Source organism: Grammomys surdaster, unplaced genomic scaffold (genome assembly GCF_004785775.1).
Source record: "Grammomys surdaster isolate TR1022 unplaced genomic scaffold, NIH_TR_1.0 146, whole genome shotgun sequence".
Taxonomy (NCBI): Eukaryota; Metazoa; Chordata; class Mammalia; order Rodentia; family Muridae; genus Grammomys; species Grammomys surdaster.
In genome coordinates, this window is record NW_021604604.1 from 10,299,925 (window position 1) to 10,323,696 (window position 23,772).

General features: G+C 43.4%; 1 protein-coding gene across 1 annotated transcript in view; it reads left to right on the top strand.

The window, feature by feature from the left end:
* The window catches only part of Fam107b (family with sequence similarity 107 member B), a 206,771-nt gene that overhangs the window by 46,759 nt on the left and 136,240 nt on the right, over positions 1 to 23,772 (top strand). The window contains exon 2 of the mRNA XM_028764894.1: positions 21,468 to 21,525. Within this exon, the coding sequence (XP_028620727.1) occupies positions 21,468 to 21,525 (58 nt within the window). The remainder of the gene's footprint in view (positions 1 to 21,467; positions 21,526 to 23,772) is intronic.

Below are 23,772 nucleotides of genomic sequence, written 5' to 3' on the forward strand. Positions count from 1 at the left end.
CCCCTGATAACCAACAATTGTCAATAGCTTTTCAGGGTGGGATTTTTAATTGTATATGAGTTCATGTGTGTTTGTGTACAGAGTATTGCACTCTCAGAAGCTAGAAAAGAGCACTGGATCCTCTAACGCTGAAGTGATGGGCAGATGCATTATACACTGAGCTCAGGTCCTCTACAAGAGCAGTATGTACTCTTAACAGCTGGGCCATTTATTGAGCCCTCTTCTGTCTGCATTTGATAGCAATGGAATGTTGTAAATTCACCAATACGGTATTGTGTAGGATAAATTAGCTACTCTAAAACTCTTCCTTTCCCCACCTATTTGATTCCTTGCACCTACCTCCAGGCTTATGGTAACTCCCATTTGTTTTTTCCTTTCCAATTTTGTATATACGGTCATGTGAAGCATAGTATTTCAGTCAACAAGAGAATAGACACATGCAGCCAAAGAGTTCTTATGACCAAGTGCACCACAGTCATTATGAGGTCTTGGTGAGATCCATTACACATGCTTGTGGTGATGCTGGTGAATACAAAGCTTCATGTGAGGATAGAGAAACAGCACAGCATACAGTTATGTATAGTGAATGCTGCATGATCATGATACAGACTGCGTGGCTGGCTATGCCTTTGCTATGCAGTCTGTTTGCACTGACATTCTTGGGTGCACTCCTGTTTAACCAAATGTTTATCATGGAATACTATGCAATGCTATGCTGGCAACAGCTTTGTGTGTCTCGTATTGATTGGGTATCTCCATTGCTTCGCTTTTCTCTTAGGATTGCTTTACTCTCACACCTTTCTGTTCATCATGACCCACAAGCACAAAATCTCCAGCATTAGTGTTGCCAGTAAGAGTTGGCATTGAGTGATTTACCTGGAATGAAGTTAAAATCGATTAAGGACTATGAAGGCGGAAAAGTAGCTCTGGTTCCTGTTCAGTCAGGTGTGCCCCATCCCACCAGAGCTGTGATCCCTGAAGAACAAGAGCAAAGTAATGGAAGCCACGAGAAAGGATCTGCTTCATTGAGAACAGTGAGACTGGCAGATATTCAAGGAGGTTTTATAGGCCAGATAGGAAGAAACTTCTAGAGATGTGCATCTAGGACTAAAAGCATCTCGTCAACATGGCGATGAACACAGCCAAAGTGAAATGCTTGCTTGCATTATCTACAGAAATGGCTGCACCCAGCTATGATGCTGCCTTCCCTACTAACTCTGGGTGGCTCACATGATTGAAGGATCATCTTCATTGTGTAAAGGGAGAGTGATATAGTGAGGGTTCGCCCCAAGTCTGCAAGTGCTGACAGGAAGGCAGCTAAAGAAAATCTGGAACCTCTCGAGAAGCTGATGGTGGGAAGATGGCTGGCCAGCCACAGTCTTCATCAGATTGAAGTCTCCCTGTGCTGTGAAGAGATGCCTGAAAGGGCTTTCATCCACAAGGGGCTCAGCCAATGCAGGTTTCAAAGATTTAAAGACAGAGACAAAGTTCCTGTCTCTGTTATTCAGAGGATCAGAGTTCACTTCCTAGTACTCATGGAGTCACTCACAAACATCCATAACTCTGGTTCTAACATATCCTCTGCCCTCCTCTGGCCTCTTCAGCTCATGGCACACAAATATCACATTCATGTAAAACACCTGTACACATAAAATAAACATAAATAAATCTTAAAAGTAGTTTGAAAACATGCATCTCAATCCAGAAAAGTTTTACTTATAAAGAAGAATGTTTATGGTCTTCTGCCTGCTTATAAACAAGTCAATGATGAAAACCAGAAAATAGTAAAGCAATCCACTGCAGGTAGAGCTCTGAATAGAGTGATAATTCTTCAAGAGGATCTCCAAGAACAGGCTCTGGAGGGATCTAGAAAAAGACCTTATCACCTCAGAAGATGACTACTTCATTACCAGTGAAGATCTCCTAGTGGTACCCTGTGAGAAGTCTTGTGTGTGTGTGTGTGTGTGTGTGTGTGTGTGATTTTATTTTAAAAGGCTCAAAAACTAGAAAACTATTTGTATTTGTTTTTTTTTGTAATGCGTATTGGTGATTTTGTCTACATGTAAAGCAATGCACTACATACAGGCTTGTTGCCCACAGGGAACATGGGATCCTGGGAACTAGAGTTGCAGATGGTTGTGAGCTTCCATGTGGGTGCTGGAAATCAAATCCAGGTCCCTTGGAAGAACAACCTGTGCTCTTAACTGATGAGTCATCTTTCCAGTCCTGAGAATACTTTAAAAAATAGATACACCTCCCTGAGGGCTAGCTTTCACTGTTCTGGAAGGTGCTATGCAAGCTTCCCCGTGAGGCAAGCAACCAATAGTCCCACTCAGATGCAACACCACCTTTTGATATGTCTACAACACAACCACTGTTCCTAGTGCCCTGAAAACACTGAGGATTTACATACATATTTACATGTACACATACATGTACAATGTGTGCGATATATGTAACATTAACAAGAAAGAGAGGACATGATTTCAAGAGGGAATAACGGAGAAAGGTATTTGAGAGAAACCGGAGGAAGAAAAGAAAGAGGGAAGTGATGTAATTGTATTTTAATTAAACAGTAAAACACTTTCAGAATAATATGGCGATAGAATATGAAAACAAAATGTACAGATGTATAACAGGTGTGTATTTGAGGTGATTATTACAGAAGGGTAAGAAAATGTGAAACTGAAGGTATGTAAATGGGGGGAGCTGGAAGTGGCAGAGGAGGCGTGGAAACATACTATCTATAGATGACACTCTCAAAAAATTAAACATTAAAAAATATAAAAGTATGTGACATAAAATGTTATACTTAGTTCAGGTTCATTTATCACCAAGAAATATAGTTCAGTATATTCACTGAAGGATGAAGTTCATTATATTTATTACTTTGTTTCATTTGTTACTGAACAAAGAATAATTTCTATGAATTTTCTGTTTGACATGTAGAGTGCCTACAGTCTACAGAATATGCAGCAGTGGTCCAGGGTTTCATGCTCTCCATTCACTTACCCATTCAACACAGAAATTATTTATATGCATACATCTGTCTATGTGAGTGTATGTCATGAGTGTGTAGTGACGTATTCCATTGCCAACGTAAGCTCTAGTTGTGGCAAGGATCTTATGCAAATTTACTATTTACAAAATCTCATGTACTGTATTCTTTTAATATTTTATACGTCAGTGTTTTGCCTACATGTATGTCTGTGTACCACATGTGTGCCTGGTGTCCACAAAAGGGTATCAGATCCCCCTGTGACTGGAGTTACAGATGGTGTGAGCTGCCATGGGTTTTAAATCAATCCAGGTTCTCTGAAAAAGTAGTCAGTGCCCTTGACCACCGAGATCTCCAGCCCCTATTCTGTATGCTTACTATACCTTTCCTATGCTTAGATACAAACCACTTGCTGCACAATGTTGTAGCCTAGAAACAAAAGGCTATTCCACATAGCCTAGATGTGTAACAGGCTACACCCCCTAGGTTTATGCAAGCACACTCTGTGACAGTCCTCCAACGACAACATCACCTGATGACACTTTCTCAGCATGCATCCTGTCGTTAAGAGATTCATGGCTGTGGTTAGGGTCACAGGGTGTGTGGCTTTGTTACATATTGATCTACAGCTGGTGTTTCTCCATTGTTTTTCCATGACTTTAAATTTCCAAGTGATAATTCTTTGCGTGACTAAACCACAAGTTACCCACTCTTCCTTTGAAGGACATCTTGGTAGCTCTAATGTCTACCAATTATGAGTAAAGTTTCCTCTCTGGGCAGATTTTTGTGTGGATGTGGTACTTCTTGGTTTTGGTGCATACTGAGGTGTGAGGTTGACGGATCATAAAATGTCTGCAGATTTTGTAAGAAATGGCCAAACTGTCTTGTGAAGTGGCTGCACCATTTTGCATTCCCAACAGTACTCAAAGTTCTTATTGCTCATGTCTTTGCTAATACTTGGTGTTATCAGTGTGGAGGATCATAGCCTTTCTAACAGGTTTAAAGTGTTTTGTTTAAAAAAAAAAACAACAAAAACTCCCTCCGCCCCCCTGTGTAGGTATGTGTGTCTGTGTATGAGAGTGCAGTCCACATATGGGCCAGCAGAGGACATCAGATTACAGTTACAGGCTGTTGTGAGCTGTACAATGTGGGTTCTGGGTCTCTGATGAGCTCCTCGCTGCAAAGCCATCCCTAACCCTCCAGCCCCACCCCGTGGTATGTGGTATCTCGTTGTTGTTTTAATTTGCAATTCCCCAGTGACCTTTCACACGATTGTCACCTGGATATTTTAATTGACATGGTGTCTGTTCAGGTCTTCTTTACATTTTGAAGAGTGTGTTTTATTGGTGTTATATTTTAAGAGGTTTTTTGTTTGTTTGTTTGTAATGTATAGTGAGTACCAGAATTTTACCTGCTGTGTGTCTTGCAAATTTTCCTCCAGTCTGTGGCTTGTTATTTTTTTTTTTGTTGTTGTTTGTTTGTTTGTTTGTTTTTCGAGACAGGGTTTCTCTGTGTAGCCCTGGCTGTCCTGGAACTCACTCTGTAAACCAGGCTGGCCTCGAACTCAGAAATCCGCCTGCCTCTGCCTCCCAAGTGCTGGGATTAAAGGCGTGTGCCACCACTGACCGGCAACTTGTCATCTTCTTAACAGGGTCTTTTGCAGATTAGAAAATTTTAATGTGAGGGACTGGGAGGTGTGTCAGTCAGCAAAGTGCTTGCTGAGCAGGCAAGGAGAACTGACTTCTATTCCTGCACAAAACACCCAGGTAAACAGCAGCACTTGTCTATAATCCCAGCACTGGGGAAGGAGAGACAGGACAGCCTCCTGGGGCTCACTGGCCAGACAGACCCACTGACTCATCTGGCTCCAGGTTCAGTGAGATCCTGTCTCAAAAAAGCCACCTGATGCAAATCTCTGGCACAGGCACACACGAATCCACACGTTTCCCAGGGTATGCTGACACTATTGATCATAAATGGGAAACACCCTGACATGTCTTCATAGCCGATGTGTGTCTGAAATGCACATGGAGCCAAGCAGACGGGAAATGGTCACGTTGATCTGGGGCTCACGCTTCCTAAAAGGAAGAGACTGGACAGACACTCAGAGCAACTGCCAGTGTGGCGGCTGTGCGTGGGTGGTGCTGGCTTGTCAGCAACTGGGAGCTAAAGGCTGTACCATTTGTCACTATTAACGGATGGTGTGCCTTCAACAGCCAGGTCTGAATAAAAATTCATGAGTTTGAGTTTGTGACTAGATGCTGGGACTCAGAGATTCATGACTTCTTTTTAAAAGGTATTTTGAAATAAAAGTTCACAATGTCTGCATATCTCACCATTATGACAATGTGAGGGGCAGGAGCTATGCTTGTGGCCCAAATAGCAAAAGAGATTTTTTTTTAATAGAATAAAGAATGAGACAGAAAAGGAGAAAGAGCACCTGGACTGCCCAGCTAAGGTGCTAATGTGGTCCATTAGTCTCCCCCAGCCACCACGGTCTTCTGACGGCACTGGAGGGTTTGCCCCTCAGGAGAGCAGCATCCTTGAATGGAAACAGGTGACTGGAGCTGAGCTCACAGCTGTAGGAGGACAGCCTCCTTCTCTGCAGGAAGGGCTTCCCCTCTGCAGTCTCTTGACATCCTGCAGGGGATAATTATTCCTTTGATCCTGGTGACACAGTTCCAGCTAAGGCTCCTTGGCAGGTATTTGGAAGCACATACTCTCTGAGTGCAGAGGAGAAGAGGAAGTCTTTCTCTATGTCCTTGAGGAGAATGTCCTGATGGAACAGTTGGTGGCAAGTAGGTCAAAGGTGGATACGGCAGTCTACGACATTACTTGAGAGAGGGACCATGAGTGAATAAGAACCAGACCCTTTGTGCGTGTGTGAGTGAGTGGGCAAGCCTTGTGTGTAAAAATACAGAATATAAAATATGTTAGCCATTTTTAGTGGTGTAGTTCAGTAATCTCAATCATATCTACCACCCAGCTCTAGAACTTCTCTCCATTCAAAGCTGAAATTATTCCTGTGAAGCAGTGACTCCCCACTCCAGCACTGGCTTACGTCACCTGTGCTTTCTGTCTGTCTGCACATAGCTATCATGCATTACTAGAATTGAACAGTATTTATCTTTGTTGTGATTGATTTCTTTTAGTATAATATCTTTAGGGTTCATTCATGTTATAGCCTTCCTTAGTGTGTGTGTAAATGTGTGTTCCTGTGTGTGCTTCCCCATGAATGTGCACACATACCTGCATAGCCATATATGTGTAACACACACACACATAAAGAATTAGTGAGACACACACACACATACACACACATAAAGAGTGAGACACACACACATACACACACACAAACCTTATACTAGTTTTTGTATGCGAGTCCCGTGTTTCTCTTTGTTTTTAGGAGGACATCATGAGATATGTTTATGAGATTATTTTAGTGATTATAATTCCTGCACATTACTGTAATGTACTTGATCTTCTACATCAGAGAATCAGAAATAAACAAACAAAAGGATTTCTATTTGTGCCATTTTCAGGTGGGAGTAGGGGAGGGTAGCTGTTGCCACAAGCTGGAGCCCCAAATCCCTGAGAGTTTTGTTCAACTACTGCTTGTTCATTTTGTTGTTGTTTTCAAGGAAGACTTCTCTTTGTGTCCCCTGGGTGTCTTGGAACTGCTCTGCAGACCATGCTGTCCTGGAACTCACAAAGCTCAGCCTGCCTCTGCCACCCAAGCGCTGGGATCAAAGGTGTGCACCACCACAGCCTAGCTTAAACATGGCTAACGTGCTGATCCAAGACTAAGTCTGAGCAGGCAAAGCTACCCTTGGATCTCTGCAGCCCTTCTTTAGGTGTCAGGGTCCTCCTTGTTCAACAAAAATTCCCTCAGGGTCAAGTCTTACAAGGGTCTAGTCTCTACAGAAGTTGCCAGTATATAACACACTTCCTCTTCCATCATTTGTCCTTTCTGTGGGTAAAAAACAAATACAAAAAAAAAAAAAAACAAAACCAGAAAACCTTTGCTCCAGCCACCATGCTGTCTTTTCAGTCTGTGCCTGTGTGTGACCCAAAATGGTCCAGTCAAGGGAGGGGCTCTTTGCTTCCTTTTATGTTCTCACTGATTCCATGGTTCAATACATATTATTACGACAAATGAAGCGATTTGCCCGACACTAATCTTTGAACAATCAATTTTTTAGAAGGAAGTGGATGATGGATGCTCTCTTTTGTTGAAATTGAGGTGAGGTTAGAACATTGGAGAACTTCTCAGGCTGGGGATATGGCCCAGTTGGTAAAGTGTTTGCCACAAACTCATAAGGATCTGAGATCAATTCCCTAAACCCACTTAAAAGTGCCAGAAATAGTGGTGTGCACCTTAATCCCAGTTCAGGGGAGGTAGAGGCATGAGAAGGGACTTCCTGGCCAGATAATCTAGCCAGGTCAGTGAACCCTGGGTTCAGCAAAGAGACCTTGTGTCTCCCCTAAAAATAAAAAGGAGGGTGATTTAGAAAGACACTGAGGATAGACTCTGGCCTCCACATGTACACTCACAAACATATATGTGTATCCACCCTCACACAAACATGTACACACAGAGAGGAGAGAAAGGCAGGCAGGCAGACAGGCAGACAGACAGACAGACAGACAGACAGAGAATAAACCTCTTACTCCAAGAGGCTTTTATTCAAAGATAAGAAATATAGAGACTATTTTCCAGGGGAAAACATGACTGTATCCCACTTCTGGTCCTTCTGTCAGGATGAAGCGCCTGCTGGTGCACAGGGCCCGGGTGCCAGCTTCCAAGTGACATGAGATGGATGTGCACCCAATATGTTGGCTACTGTGTCATGCCTTCCGGGAAGCCAGATCAAGACTAGATTTTCTCTGTCAGCATTTTGTTTTTGCAGTCATCCTCCAAGTGGCCAGCTGGGCCCACAGTTCGCCTAAGGCCTGTGCCAGCTGGGCCTGTAGAGTAGCTAAGGCCTGGGCTATTCATGTGACTTTGGATGCTGGAGTTGCCAATGGAAAATGGTTATTTCAACATCTGGGAAGGAGTGTGTCATTGCTGCTCACAGCAGAAGATGTATGCTCTGGGCACTCCCACAGTCTACAAACTATGCCTCCGCTTGAGACACACACAGACACAGACTGCCTCTTTAACTTCGTTCCCTTCCCACCAGCATGCTTGCCACCTCTGAGTCAGCACCTCCAGTTGTTTTTCTTTTTTTCCGATTTCACGTGTACCTATGTGCAGAGCATTTATGCTTGTATGTGGCACTCGTGTGGGTGCTTGTGCACATGTGCGCATATGAGGGCTTGAAGTAGATAAAAGAAACATCCAAAAGCATTCTTCTACCTTATTTATTGAGGGAGGGTCTTTCAATTAAACCCAGAGATCGCCCACATGTCTAGTTTTGTTAGCCAGGTTTCTCTGGGAATCCTGTCTCCACCTTCTAGGCTCTCAAACCCACCTGGCATTTATATGGGTTCTGGGGATCTGAGCATCAATCCCCGAGTTTTGACAAGTGAGTCACTACCTCAGCACACATACTTCTTTTTAAATTGGCTGTCCTCTGAGGACATCACATACTTTCCCTGCATACAGAAAGATACAGACATTCAGCTGCCTCAGGTGTCCATATGGGAATGAGCCTCCATTCCATATTTTTTGAGTCCTGAAAATTATGAGGAATGGAGCCAGGTGCTCTTTCAACTCCCAAAGTGCCCTAGACAATGCCAGCCTCAACGCACCTTCAACAGTGACAACAAAATTCCCAAATTCCATGAATTGCCCCAAATATAACAATAATATTATTATATTAATGGTTTAGTTTCAAAGACTAGTCTTTCTTCTGGGATTTTCCCTCAATGGCTGATTTTTTTTCTCCTGCATTGTGTTTGACTTCAATGATTCCCCTGTACCACAGTGATCTTTATTGTTTATGTAATATTTATTATGGCTGTCTTAGTTAGGGTTTTACGTCTGTGAACTGGGACTGGCTTACAGTTTCAGAGGTTCAGTCCATTATCATCATGGTGGGAAGCATGGCAGTGTGTAGGCAGGCATGGTACAGGCAGAGCTGAGAGTTCTTGATCTGCAGGCAGCAGAAGGGACTGTCACACTGGACGTAGCTTGAGCTTATATATGAGCCTGCCTCCACAGTGACACACTTCCTCCAACAAGGCCATACTAACTCCAGCAAGACCAACCACATCTCCTAATAGTGCCACTACCTATGGGCCAAGCATTCAGACACATAAATCTATGGGGGCCAGACCTATTCAAACCTCCACAATTGTTATTTTTTGAATAAGTATGCAGCATGTTGAGGTGCTATATGCCTTTCATCCCAGTGCATACGAAGTAGAGGTAAGCAGATTTCTGTGAGTCCCAGGCCAGCCAAGGCTCTGTAGCAAGACCTTGTCTTAAAGAACAACAAAAATAGCATGTAAAATAACAGGTTTTATTATAATATTTTCATACATAATAGCTTTCCTTTGTGTGTGCACATACATGTATGGCTATGAGTATGTATGTATACATGGATATACATGCATGTGGTGGCCAGTGATTGGTTTTGGGTCTTCCTCTATCGCCTTCCACAACTTTTTTCCGACTGGATCTCTTACTGAATCTCTCCCAGATTTGTCTAGGCTAGTTGATCAGCAAGCCAGATGGGTTCTCTTGTCTCCAGCATCCCGGTACTGTGGCTACGGTTGTACACCAGTGCCCTCCATTCTTACCTGCTTTCTGGGGGACTGAACTCAAGTCCTTAGGCTTGAGTGGGGAGCACTTTAATGACCCAGCATCTCCTCAGCCCCACACCTTGTTTTTGTTGATTCATACCCACACTGGTCTCCTCAGAAGCCTCCATTCTGCTTCATGTCATATCATGTCTGCAACCTTTCTCTCACCCTCTCCACCTCCTTAAGATTTCTTCTTCATCTCTCAAAGTCCACTTAATAGTTTCATGACCTATTCCCATAGCTACACACACAGACACACACACACACAGACACACACACATGCACACACACACACACACATGCACACTCATACACACACATACACGCACACACACTCATATGCACACACACACACACGCACACACACATACACACACACACGAATTAAAGTCTCCAGTCCACATGTAAATGTAGTATTTGGCTTCTGGGCCTGAATTACTTACATAATAATTTTTAGCCCCATCGCTTTGTTGTTTGTTTGTTCACTAAGGTGTTTTCATTGTCCATCTCACAGGCAAAAGTACCCTAATCCAGACCTGTTGCCAGACCAATCTTCAGGATGGGCAACTTTTAGTCCCTCTAGGGGCTTACACAACTTCACAAACTAAGTGAATGTTTGCAGTATAGCCATCAGATACTACACATATACACGAGGGTTAATTTATGTGTCTCCTCGTCAAGACTATGGGATGCCAGGGTTGCTGGTAAAACTGTCTCTGGGTGTACTCTGAGGGCATTTCCTCGTTCAGTTAAGCCATCACAATAAAGCTCTCTCTGAACATCAACAACTAATCTATAAATATATTGACTGGTCTGTTTCTCAGGACAACACAAACACAGTATGGGTCAGCCTATTTTCCCCATGCCTCCTCTATGATCAGCGCCTATTGCTTAGTGTTTGCACTGGGTACCACACATCCCAGGCTTTCTCTCACACTACCCATTTAGCATTCAGTGCGCCTTGTACTTCCTGCTTCTGTCTGCTCACAGTGGGCCCAGTTTCCATGGTTTAACTACAGCTTATTCCTGCCATTAAGAGCTATGAAGATATTCCTCATCTCCAAGGTAGCTAGCTATACCCTTCTTTGACCTTCCACAGTCTGTGACGTGAGCTGATGCACCTGTATGGTGACCACACACATGCTTTGTAGTTCAAATTGTACATGTCTCTGTCTTGGCCTCAAAGAGACTTTCCAACCTAATTTCCTGAGAGATGACACAACAAGCCAGCAGAGATACAGCAGAGTGACCCACACGCTGGAGCTCAGACAGGCCTGGAGCTGGTATTATTAGTTCCATGCTGATGACCAGCAGGCCTAGAGTTGACATCAACATCCAGTCTTGCTCACTCTTGCTTCTTTGAGGCCTCTATAGTTATGAATTAGAACAGTACCCAAAGGTCTGTGTGTTCCCAAGCTGTCCCAGCTTGTTACTAGTGGAATGTGGTAGAACCTTTGAGAGGTCGGGCCTAGGGGGAGGTCTTCTACTATTGGAGACATACCCCTGAAGCGGGTAGTTGGATCATAGCTCCTTAATTTTCTGTCCTGAGGTAAGTAGAGCTATGAGCTTCTCCCATGATGCACTGCATTGTGTAATGCTCCTCTCACCTCAAGAAATGAGGCTGAAATATCCAAAACTGTGGGCCACATGAAACCTTTTCTCTTTATAAGTGGATAATCTCAGGCATTTGTTACCATGATAGAACAGTGACTAGCACAGGGCCCTAACACACACAATGAGAAAATAAGACCCACAGCATTTTCCTCAAGGGCTGCTACGTGGCTCAGTGTAGGTCATCTGAAATAAAATGAGACGTCTTTTCAAACAATGAAGCACAACATACGTGTACATGTAAACCTATGCACTGGGACAATTTGCCTTGAGTGTTTATAAGTGACTGTTTAAAGAATCTCGAGGTCACAGGTATTCTGAAAACCCTTTCTTGTTTACCTTGGCTTTGCTCACAGTTTTTAGCATCATTTATTTTCCTTTTTCCTAATTAAGAATTCTCTGTCTCTGTCTCTCTCTGTCTCTGTCTCTCTCTGTCTCTCTCTGTCTCTCTCTGTCTCTCTCTCTCTCTCTCTCTCTCTCTCTCTCTCTCTCTCTCTCTGTCTTTCTCTCTCTTTCTTTCTCTCTCCTCTAATCAGGGCCCACTATATAGCCTAGGCTGACCTTGAACTTCTGATCATCATGCCTCAACCTAATGCGTGCTGGAATTATAGTCACATGCTTCCATGCCTTGAAAAATAACTCTTTCAATTGGACCTGTGACCACTGGATCAAACAAACAAGCAAACAAACAACAACAACAACAACAACAAAATACCAAGGTTGGAAGTTCACACATATAATCCTAGTAACTGAGAAGCTGAGGCAAGAAGATTATGAATCCAAGGCCATCCTGGGCTACATATGGCATGATTCTCATAAACAGAACAAACAAAAATATATCTACCTTGGAAAAGACAAGGATCTCCTCTCAGTAGTCTTCTACACTCTTAATAAATCTACTATGATGTAAATTGCTTTACATGAGCTATTTGATTTTGTGGGGTTAAAATTACTGTGAATATAATTATTTTTGATACCGATGTTAGTGTTTGAAAGGTAAGTGTTGTATTAGGCTGAGCCAATATTTAGCAAGAAATCTATTTGCAATGATAGTACATTATAGAAACATCTAGGTTGAAGCAATAACAACAAAGCCAGTAGACATGTGCAAGTGCACAGATATACATAGACACCATCAGACAGAAGACAGACAGATAGACAGACAGACAGACAGACAGACACACACACACACACACACACACACACATCGCAGCAGTATTTATGATAGCCAAAGTATGGAAGTAGTCTGGTTATGTCCACTGCAGGAAGAATGGTTGTATCATGAACTATCAACTCTACAAACAGGTTCTGCCATTCGGCACAGCATGGATGAATCAGTAGGACATAGTGCTCAGTGAAATAAACCAGAAAGAGAAGCAGTACGCAATCCCACATGTGAATCCTATGAAAAAAATTCAGGCATAGAGATCAAGAACAAAACAGCAGCCACTGGAATGGGCAGGGTGTGGCGCGGGCCAGCAGAGACAAAGTGGCCCTGCAGGATGGACAGTGACACAGGATGGACAATGACAGAGCTGAAACATGCACCGATTAGTATAGTTGACAGAACTGGACTGTGGTATGGATTCCTAGAGAGCAAGTCTATGTTTTAATGCTCTTATCATTAAAAACCAACCCAAAACTGTAACATATGAAATGGTGGGTGTGTTGTTTTTCTACACCGTCATAATCGTTTACTATCTGTTCTAGCATCAAACTGGGTGACTTAAATATATAATAACATTTATTTATTTAAATTTTATGATTTTAGTGAAATTCATGTGTGTGTGTTTACATTTGGGGAGTGGTGTACACAAACAGGCATGTGGAGGTCAAAGGTCAACCTTGGCTATTGTTACATTAGCACCAGCAACAGTTTGGGGCTTTTTGGTTTCCTTCCTTCCTTCCTTCCTTCCTTCCTTCCTTCCTTCCTTCCTTCCTCCCTCCCTCCCTCCCTCCCTCCCTCCCTCCCTCTTACCTCCCTCCTTCCTTTCTCCCTTCCTGTTTCTTTCTTTTCTTCTTCTCCTTTTTATTCTCCTCCTCTTCCTCCTCCTCCTTTTTAATTAGGTAATTGACCTGGAACACACTAGGTAGCTTATGCTCACTGTCCAGTAAGCCCCAGAGCTCCTCCCGTTTGAGCCTCCCCAACCCTGGGACTATAAAGGTGCACCTCACCCAGTTTTTTGGTTTTTGTTTTTTTCAAACTGAGTTCCTCATGCTTACAAAGCAAGCCCATGGAGCTATCTCTCAGTGCTAAAATTATTGAAACAATGTTAAAGCTTGTTTAAACATACACAATAAAATTTACATGTGACAGAGGCCAACTGGTCATTAGAATTCTGCTTGCTAAAAGGTTTGGATCACCAAGCCATGACAGGGCTTCCTTGGGGTAGTGATTTCTTTAAAACTGCAGAAGATTGTGGCAACAATGGATTGCTTCGTGCTGGCTTTTGTATGGCCCTCTAGAGCCCTGAGTGATCTCTTGCATTGAGTGATCTCTTGAGGTCATTTCTAGCTCTAAAATCTTAACTCTGCAAACTACTTCAATTTGTTATTGCTCATAAAAGTCACTGTCCACATATTCTATTCTCACTTGGCATAGGAAGTATCTGAGAAGTTAATTGAATAGTCAAGACCCATGCAGCAAGATGGCATTAATTCTGAAACCAAACTTGTGCTGCCCTGATACTTAGTTAAATAGTTTTGGGGTAGGGGGTGAAAATATCCAGGGTGGCAAAGGTCACTGGCTGAAGGCTAAGGTGCTGAGATACCTCATTAGCATGGTAAGGCATTTCTGGAATCTCAGATGCTTGCTGACCAGGTTCTTATTGGGAGAAAGGAAGCTGAGGCTGTGATTTAACCAAGGCTAGGTGGCATTCTGCAGGTAGAGGGTGCAGGAGTTTCAAACTCACCAGACAAGGTCGGAGATGGAAAAGCCCTGCTGGTAAAGGGAGTCTGCCATTTTGCACTGAGTCAGGACTTTCTGGTAATGTCAGACTTTGACCTCAGTTAGCAGGGCGCTATCCTGGTAGTTAGCTCCCATGAGCGGCAGATGAAGAGGTGTCCCGCAGTATCCCTGAGTGCCTTGCTCTTAACTCTGCACTAGGTCTTCTCATGCTGTGATTGTTCCCCTTGAAGGAGCTCTGGGAAGACAGGACTATGTACCATGTCCCTATGGTCTCTCTCATACTAACACAGTGGCATGTATAGGGTTGGTGTCGTATCATTGTTTGTTGCATGAATGACGATTTCCAGGAAATGAAAGAAAGGTTGACATTAGATTATAATAAAATCCTTTCTGGATTAAAGTTCAGAATTTGCTCAAGGGCGCTGATGGGTTTGAACATCTGGAGCATGTTAGCAGTGGCGGTGGGAAGCATCAAACCAGCAGGAAGGTGTGGGTGGAGAGGGTGATCAGGCTAGGGGGAGAGCCTTCAGAAAGGAAACTCTATCTGATTCATTGTAAAACAACCCTGGACACTCCTAAGCCAACACTCAAATTCACTGTGAGCAACTTTTCCCTTTCTGGAAGCTCTGACAAAAGAGAAACTGAGAAAAAAGACTTGTGTCCTGTTAGGAAGATCAGAGGCGATGCCAGAATGGGTGAAACTATCAAAATCTCCTTCCGGGCTTATTGCCTATTGGTGTGTGTGTGTGTGTGTGTGTGTGTGTGTGTGTGTGTGTGTGTGAGAGAGAGAGAGAGAGAGAGACAGAGAGACAGAGAGACAGAGAGACAGACAGAGACGAGACAGAGACGAGACAGAGAGAGACAGAGACAGAGAGAATGGGGAACACCTCCATCTTCATGGTCTAGAAATGGTTTTGTCAGATTCTACCCAGGACTAAGAATTGAGCATGGCGGATTCGAAGCTACATGGCCAAGGGTCGTAGGCTCTGCCAACCAAAGCCCAAGGTTCAAACCAAGGCAGAGGCCAAAGCTCCAGCTAAGGCCCAGGCCAAAGCTCCAGCCCAGGCTCCCAAAGGTGCCCAGGCCCCTGTGAAGGCCCCATAGAAAAGGCTCCTGCCAATGTGAAGACAGATGGACTGCCGTGACACACCTACCCACACACTATTTGCAGATGACCAGTGTCCTATGCTGTTTTTACAAATAAACTCGAGGCAAGATCTGTTAAAAAAAAAAAAAAAAGAATTGAGCATGGCAGTGAACGAGATGACAGGACCTCTTGGACAAATCTTTCAATAGAGTTTTCCCTCTCCTGTCATAACACCACCACTGGCTTCTTGGTGAGTTTCTCTAGGCACTCTATGCTCTTGGCATTGTCTGGATGCTGAGGCTAGCCCCAAACAATACATATTCGCTGAGCGATCATTGTGTGTGGAGTGACAGGAATTCTATTCATTGTGCTGATTTCTGTTTTGCCCAGGAGTGCTTGCATGCTCCTGAAGCCATCAGACAGATACTGACCTTCATGGCCTTTCCAAACTAGAGGTTTTGACATGTGTCTCATGCTTCTTCCATGGATTTGACCTGGAGTTGTCCCACAAGGTTTCAGAGCTGTGCTTACCTTCATTTTTGTTGTGGACAAATGAAGCCTAAGAAGGAACAGGTTTGGTCAGGCTCACTCAGCCATGTTGGAGGGGAAATGTGGGTCTTCTGTCTCTCCTTCTCCACTATGTGATATTGTCTTTCTGTACTGAGGTTACCAAGTCTGTACACTCAGCACCTAGGAGGCTAAGACAGGATTGTGAATTATAAGCCAGCCTGGGCTATTCAAAGACTCCACCTCAAAAACTCAATAAAATATGACATAATAAGGCAAAATGTTGATAAATGTTAGTGTGACGTACATGATTTCTTTTATTGATGCTAATTATTGATGCTAGTCTCAAAGATGAGCACTATGTGCTGACTCGGGAAAACCCTTGAAATCCTGTGAAGCTTCATCAGGTGTTAGGAGCACAAAACTTCTCTAAACTCCTGCAAACTTCCAAGGTTCACGACATGGCTGTTATGTAATTAAGAGTGCTAGCACATTAAATCACATTAATTACATCAACAATAACGTTGTTGAGGGAAAAAGATGTCTCAGCAGTTAAGAGCACCTATTGCTTTTTCAGAGGACTTGGGTTGGATCCCCAGCACCCATATAGCGCCTCAGGATCATCCATAATTCTGGTCCCAGGGTGTCTGATGCCCTCTTCTGATCTTCTGTGCATGGACACGGTGCACATCTATACATGTAGGTCAAACACTTACACAGAAAATAAAATAAGTCTTTAAAGCAAAATTTAAATTAGAATACAAGATAACATTGCCTTATACGTTGACTGAAGACATATGCTTAGTAAGGATTCTTTGTGTTGGGGTGTGCAGGAGACAGTAATCTCTGGCTCCTCGGCCAGGCTCTTATACTTTAGTTGGCACTGGAGAATCCTAATTAAGGATTTCTTCCCCAGATGAATTCAGATCATACTTTGAATTCATGTAGACAATTTACAAACGGTACTTCCTATCAACTGAACCTTGGGATCTGTATTTGGGTGCCAGACCTGTCATCTGAACTCTACCACAGCTTCAGTAAGAGTTGGCACAACTCAGGTTTAAAGAAGGAAAAATCACCATGAAGTTTCTATTTATTCTGGAAGAGTCTGCCGGAAACCAAACACGGTTGTTTCGGGTGTCACTGCTTATGGCTGTGACTCCTGCTGACAGATATAACTCCAGCTCCTGCAAATGACAGGGTTTACAGTGAGTTCTGAATGGGAGACTGGGCAGGGTGTGGAACGTAGCAGTCTGTGATCATCTTTAAGATTCTTAGGAAAGCCTCGAGGGAATGCTCACCCTGGAGAAGTTTGAGGCAGCTGGTGATACCTCTTTGCCTTCCTTTCTGAAGTCTCTGTGCTGACTTTGAGGGAGCAACAGGAACCGATAACAATCTGTGTCAGCTGCCTCATTGTGTGTCAAATGCCTGAGAGAAGTGGGTTAAAGGACAGAGAGTTTGCTTTGGCTCCTGGTGTGCTAGCTCTGTTACTGCTGGGCTGTGGTAAGAACAAACATCCTGGTGGCAGGTGTGTAATGGACAAGCTCACCTCATGGTGGCCAGGAAGAGGAGCCCAGGCAGGACACATCATCAGTGTCCTGTGCCCTCTGGTCTGTTTAAGTTTCCACTTGCTAATAATGCCACCACATCATGAATCCATCAGTGGCTCGATGCACTGATGAGATCAGTACCCGCATGTTTTTATTGGCTCTTAATGATGAGGCCAACCAGACGGGGACAACATCTCCACGTGGTCAGCAATAATTGGACCCAGTCGGTTATGAAAAGAACATGAAGTTGGGAAGATGAGGATTCTGGTAGGAAGTTAGGAGGAATTGGAAGATGGGTAGGAAGTAGATACAATCAAAGTACATTGTATACACATATGACATTCTCAAAGAATATCTCATATATGTGTATACATACATATACAAATACACACACACACACACACACACACACAAACATACATATACGACAGAATAGCAACTACAAATAACAGTTCCAACCTGGACAGTGGCCTTAGCTTTCAGGGCCAGTGGGTAAGTCTGAGACAGTCCCAGAAGTCCAGAGAAAATTTTGCCTCTTTTAACTTTAAAAAACGAAATATTTGTTTGTTTGTTTGTTTGTTTACTTGAATGTGATTTGTGTGCATTTGTTGGGTGTTCATATGTGTAGTCATATATGTCAGTGTATGTGTGGAGGTTGAAGGACAAGTTTTCTTCCATATTGTTTGAGGCAGGGTCTCTTGTTCACCACAGCATTCACTGGCCTAGCTAGCTGGCACCAGGGATTTGTTTATGTCTACTGAGGTTACACATGTACACACACACACACACACACACACACACACACACACACACACATACAATCTCACTTTGCTTTTACATGGGCTCTGGGGATTCAAACTGAGGCCCTCACCTTTGCACAGAAGACACAGAAGACACTCGTGAAGCTATCTCTCCTGCCCTGGTTACCTTTCATTAGCTCTGATCGGATCACATGACTACCAAAGACAGCTGAGTTCAATAGCTTGATGAACCTTGGCCTGAGTCACAGGGGAGCCAGATGATCCACAGCCTCTTCAGAGCTGGACAGGATCCCTTAAGGATGGAATTGGGACACACACTGAATACCAGGCATCAAATACAGTGACGTTCCTCCCCTTGGGTTGTCATCACACTCGAGAGACGAGATGCATGGATATACAGCCTTCTTCCTCTAAATAGAACATTGTTTATGCCACCAAAGACAGATGCTTGTTTAGCTTGTGCCGAGCACTCTCCAGACAAGAGGGTTGCAGCCCTCCCTCCTGCTCCTGATTCTTGTGGGCTTAGCAATTTTCTTTAAAGAGAAGCTGGGGTGGGGCATTTATGATGGTGTAATGAGTGTGTTCGGTAGGAAGCAAAAGGGTTGTGTTGGTCCATGTTCCTGAAAGTCAGAGTGATAAAAAGCGAGCAGCCTAGCCAGGCAGATCGGATGGTACATGCCTTTAATCCCAGCACTCAGGAAATAGAAGCAGGTGAATCTCTGAGTTCAGGGCCAGCCTGGTCTACAGAGAGAATTCCAGGACAGCCAGGAACACACAGAGAAACCTGTCTTGAAAAAAACAAGACAAAACAAGAAACAGAGAGCAATCTCACTGGCACTAAGTGAGAAAGAATTGTCTCATGGATGAAATTGCTTTGCTTGGATAATTTTAGCATCTTGGAAGAGGTTTTCCCTGTGGCTGTACTATAACTCATCTTGTTTTTGTTATGTACAATTCTGTTGGGTGGTGGGAAACCAGAATTCACATGCTTCGTGGAGTTGCTGTGCGTTGGTGGGGTCATATTGTAACATTTGCATGCCATTTTCTGTATTGTTGTTTCATATCCTTTGTAGAAAGATAAAGGCAAGTGGTTTCATTCAGATTTCTTACAACACATAAATCTGAGATAACTGGGTAGGGATCTTATATACTGAAGTTACCCATCCAATGCTCTTCTATGGGTTTTTAAAGTTGGGAAAATGGAGGAATCTGATCTCCAATGAGGATTCCTTGGAGACGGTATGGGCCCCGGACTGTTGTCATTAAAAAAAAAAAAATCAATTCTTGGGGCCAGGAAGATGGCTCAGTGGGGCAAGCATGAGACCAGAGTTCAGATCTCCAGCAGCCACATAAGAAGAGCTGAGTTCACCAGTGCATGTCTCTTAGCTCAGCATCGGGAAGGCAGAGGCAGGAGGATGTCTGGGATGTTGTTGACTAGTCTTGCTGGAGCAGGGATTTCCAGGGTCAGTGGGGAACTCTGCTTCAAAAGTTAAGTAAAGACTGATGCAGGAAGATATCTGATGTCAGCCTCTGGCCCCCTCATGCACTTACACACTTGTGGGCATCCTCCACACACAAACACACGCATACCACACAACACGTGTGTGTAACGTTTTAAACATCAGGTGTCGTGATCCCTCTGCAGGAGATACCATCTCAGACTGGCTGTTAATATTTTAAAAATGTGTCGGAAAACAAACTTACACACGTGTGGTGGGAGTGCATGCTAGTTCAACTGTCACAGAGAAGTGTATGTGTGTGCCTTAATGAGAGAAACTCAAAAACAGAACTATCACGAATTGTTCTTCAACTGCTGCTGACTTAGCCCAAAGAGATGAAATTAGCAGATTAAAAACATACCCGCACTGAACTATCATGATTCATTATTCAGCTGCTGATCACATAGCCCAAAGACAAAAAATTAGTATATTAAAAACATACCTGCACAGCTGCGTTCATGTGACACTATTCTCAGTAGCTATGGAAATAGCCTAAGGGCCTGTCAGTGGATGAATGGTCAAGAAAATATAATACTCATGAACAAGAAAATGCCAATCACCCATAGATATAATGTCCTGCCCATCTGCTACGAGATTGAGTAGAAAGTGGATATGTTATGCCACATATTCCTTCTCATATCTGAAAGCTAAAATGCCAGCATCATGTAGAACATTGATCATTAGAGGTACAGGATGATTAGGAAGTGTGGATAAAGGGAGAGTGAACTTGGTTAGAACACACAGAATAGCATTAATACACATTGATTAAAATAAAGCATCATCTGTAAAGAACATTATTATAATCACCAGTATTCAGAGAAGACTGTGTATGCCCATTTCCCAGACAAAACATTAATGATTAGAACTTGGCAAAAGTATGTAGGATCAGCACCAAGCATCAGGAAAGATAGAGCCTAGCTTCTTTGTCCCACTGTGCTGCCAGACTTACTATCACGGAGAAACCTATGAGTCTTTCATCTAGATAGTTGGTACCCAAGTCTGAGGGACTCATAATTTGTACTGCTCTAAGGATGCCACTCAAAGACGCTCTGGTATGAATGGCACCCAAAGGTGTGGAGCCTAGTACCTTCAAAGTTCCTACTCAACATCTGTCGTTCATCTAAGTCCTGGATCTGGGCAGATAGCTCAGTTGTTAAAGTGCTTGCTTGCTACAGGCATGAACTAAGTTTGAGCAACAGAAACTACACAAAACAGTCCTGGGGAGGTGGAGACATGAAGATTCCTGTGGCTTGCTGGCCAGCAGCCTAGCCCAGTCAGCAAGCTCCAGGTCAATGAGAGATGCTTCTTCAAACAGCAAGGTTTATCTCCAGGTTTATCTCCAGAATAGCAGTATCCAAGGTTGACCTCTGGCTTCTGTGCAAACCCACCTGCACAAGGACATGCATATCGGCACCCACACACATAAGCACAAACTTATGTACATAGAGATACATAGAGATACACGGGAACACACATTCCAAACCTCAGTTCTCACCTCCTTCCCTCTTTGGTTTTTTGAGATAGGGTCACTCTTTGTAGTCCTGGTTGCCTTAGCCCTCACTGTATAGACCAGGTTGGCCTTGAACTTCCAGAGATCCTGCCTGCCTCTGCCTGTTTAGTAGCTGGAATTAAAGGCATATGTCACCATGCTGGGCCCAAACCTCCATTACTTAGGACTTGGTTTAAATGTTTCTGCTTTTAATCTCATGTGAATTTAGATTTACAAAAACGTGTCACTGTAAGTTAACGCTTATCTTCACATTCTCTCTGCTTTTGTTTCTGGGCCTGGAATTTAGGAAGAAGAATCCCATCAAGAGCGCCAGTGCCCTGAGCTGGAACAGAGGATGCTATCAGGTAGAGTACAGTCAGTGTGGCTCGTCTTTGGCTGGCTGCTGTTACTTACAGCTGGGCTTGGCTCTGTCACAAGATTTACAGGTGGCAAAGGCAAATCTCCGTGTTATAGATGTTTGGAAATAAGGCTAGAAGTGTTACTGGATATGAGGTCCAGGCAGAACACCCGGGCAGTCCCGTTGTGCTACAAACATAGCTCTTTCTCTTCCTTGTCCTCTTTCTGGCACTGATAACAATTATAGATGAGGCAACACTTGGAAGGGAGATGCTGGTGATGATGCTGATAGTGTAGGTGATAGTGAAGAAGGATTTCAGAGTCAGTAATAAAGATAAGGAGTTTGTGAGATCCAGAGGGAAAGGAGGATACCAAGAAATCAAGACCCTCTAAAGTAAGATGACTGATGCTCATACGAGCTTACAGAGTCTGAAGCAGCAAGCACAGGGGCTGCACAGGGCTACACCAAGTCCTCTGTGTATATGATATGGCATCCAGATTAATGTTTCCAATGGGATCCCAGAGGGTGGAACAAGTGACTCTTGGGATCTTGGCATTTTTTTAAAATTTGTTTTGTCCAACTTTGATGTGATCATTTTTGTTTTATCTTACTGTATTTTATTTTGTTATATTTTATTGTTATCTCTTAGAAGCCTGTTTTTTTTCCCTAGTGAGAGACAGAAAGGGAGGGGTGCGAGGAGGAAATGGGTAGAGTAGAGGGAAGAGAAAATGTAATCAGGATAAATCATGGTGGGGATTTATTTTCAATAAAAAGAAAAGACAAGGAGTGTAGTTGTTTACTGAAATCCTTATAATTATCTTGGGAGACATTATTTGGATCTGTTGGCTGTTTTTCTTCTAAATGTTAGTGGGGAGTCAAGCATGTAGTTTTGCTGAAGTTATTTACTTCATAATAGGCAGGGCTTGTGTGGAAAGAAACAAACGATGAGAAAGTTTATAACTTCAGACTGTAGCCAGTGATGATCACGAGAAGGAATGGTTGGAAAAATAAATGCTAGTGGGAAAGACTTAAACAGAATAAAAGCTAGCTCGCAAGACTCCCCGCCTTTGTTTCCTAACAACCACTGTGTTTTGTATGACTCAGTACTGAAAGATGGCTCCAGATATGACAGTTGCTAGAAGAGGCTTATCAGTTATCAGAAATCTGGTGTTAAAGGTTACAAAACTCAACGTGATAAGGAAAAGATGATGCAAAATGAGGGGAAAAAAAGGAGGCTTCTCTGGCATGTTGGAGGAGAGGGGTAGATATTGGCCAGCCATGGCATCTTCTACTGCGTGTATTTGTTCATGTGTGTGCTCATGTCATTGAGCATGTGGGGTAGTCAGGGGACAGCTTGCAGGACTTGGTTCTCAGCATTCACCAGGTAGGTCTCCAGGATAAAACTCAGGCTTAGTAGCAAGTGCTTATCCATTGGGCTATCTCAGTAGCATACCTTTTCCTCCTCCAGCTTTCTTTCCTTGCTTCCATACCCGGATCCCCATCAAATATGGCCATTGCTTTGGTTTAGTGCCTCTTCCTAGGACACTCTCATCTTGCAGATCACTGTGTTCCTGGTTTATTGGTTGGGTGTCAGCTCTAATGTTCTGTCCCCCCAAGAAAACTTCCCTGACCACTTCACACTCCTCTGAGTCACTTTTGACCCCATTGCCTTTCTTTTTGAACACCTGGAACATATAGAATACACATAGCAGTTATTGGAAGGTCTCACCCTAACCCCTACTCTTTTTAGATAGACTCTAATGTAACCCTGAATTTGCTAGGTAGTTGAGATTGACTTTGATCCCCCTGCCTCTACCTCCAAATGTTGAGGTTATATCTGTGTACGGCTATACTCACTTTATATAATCCTGGGGATTAAACCCAGGGCCTTGTGCATGGCAAACAAATACTCTCTCAGCTAAACTACAATCCTAGCCTTTAGGAGTCTCTTGGTAGTGAGTGCCTTGTGTGCATTTGTGTAAGGTATTGTCTTTCTTCTGTGAGGAGATGAACGTGGTTTGGTGAAGGCCATCTCTGTGCTTGGCTTTGATTTCTTAATTGAAAAAAAAAGAGAATCAGACATGGTACTTGTAGTCTAGACAACAGAACATGTTTAAGAGGCAGATATGTTTCTAACACAAGAAATGCTATGTAATGTCAATGTCGTCAAAGTGCAGCTGGGAGCTGGGAAGAGGAGACAAGCAAGTCCACATTGGGGGAATTGCGACCAGAAAGACTGTGGCAACCTTGGGGT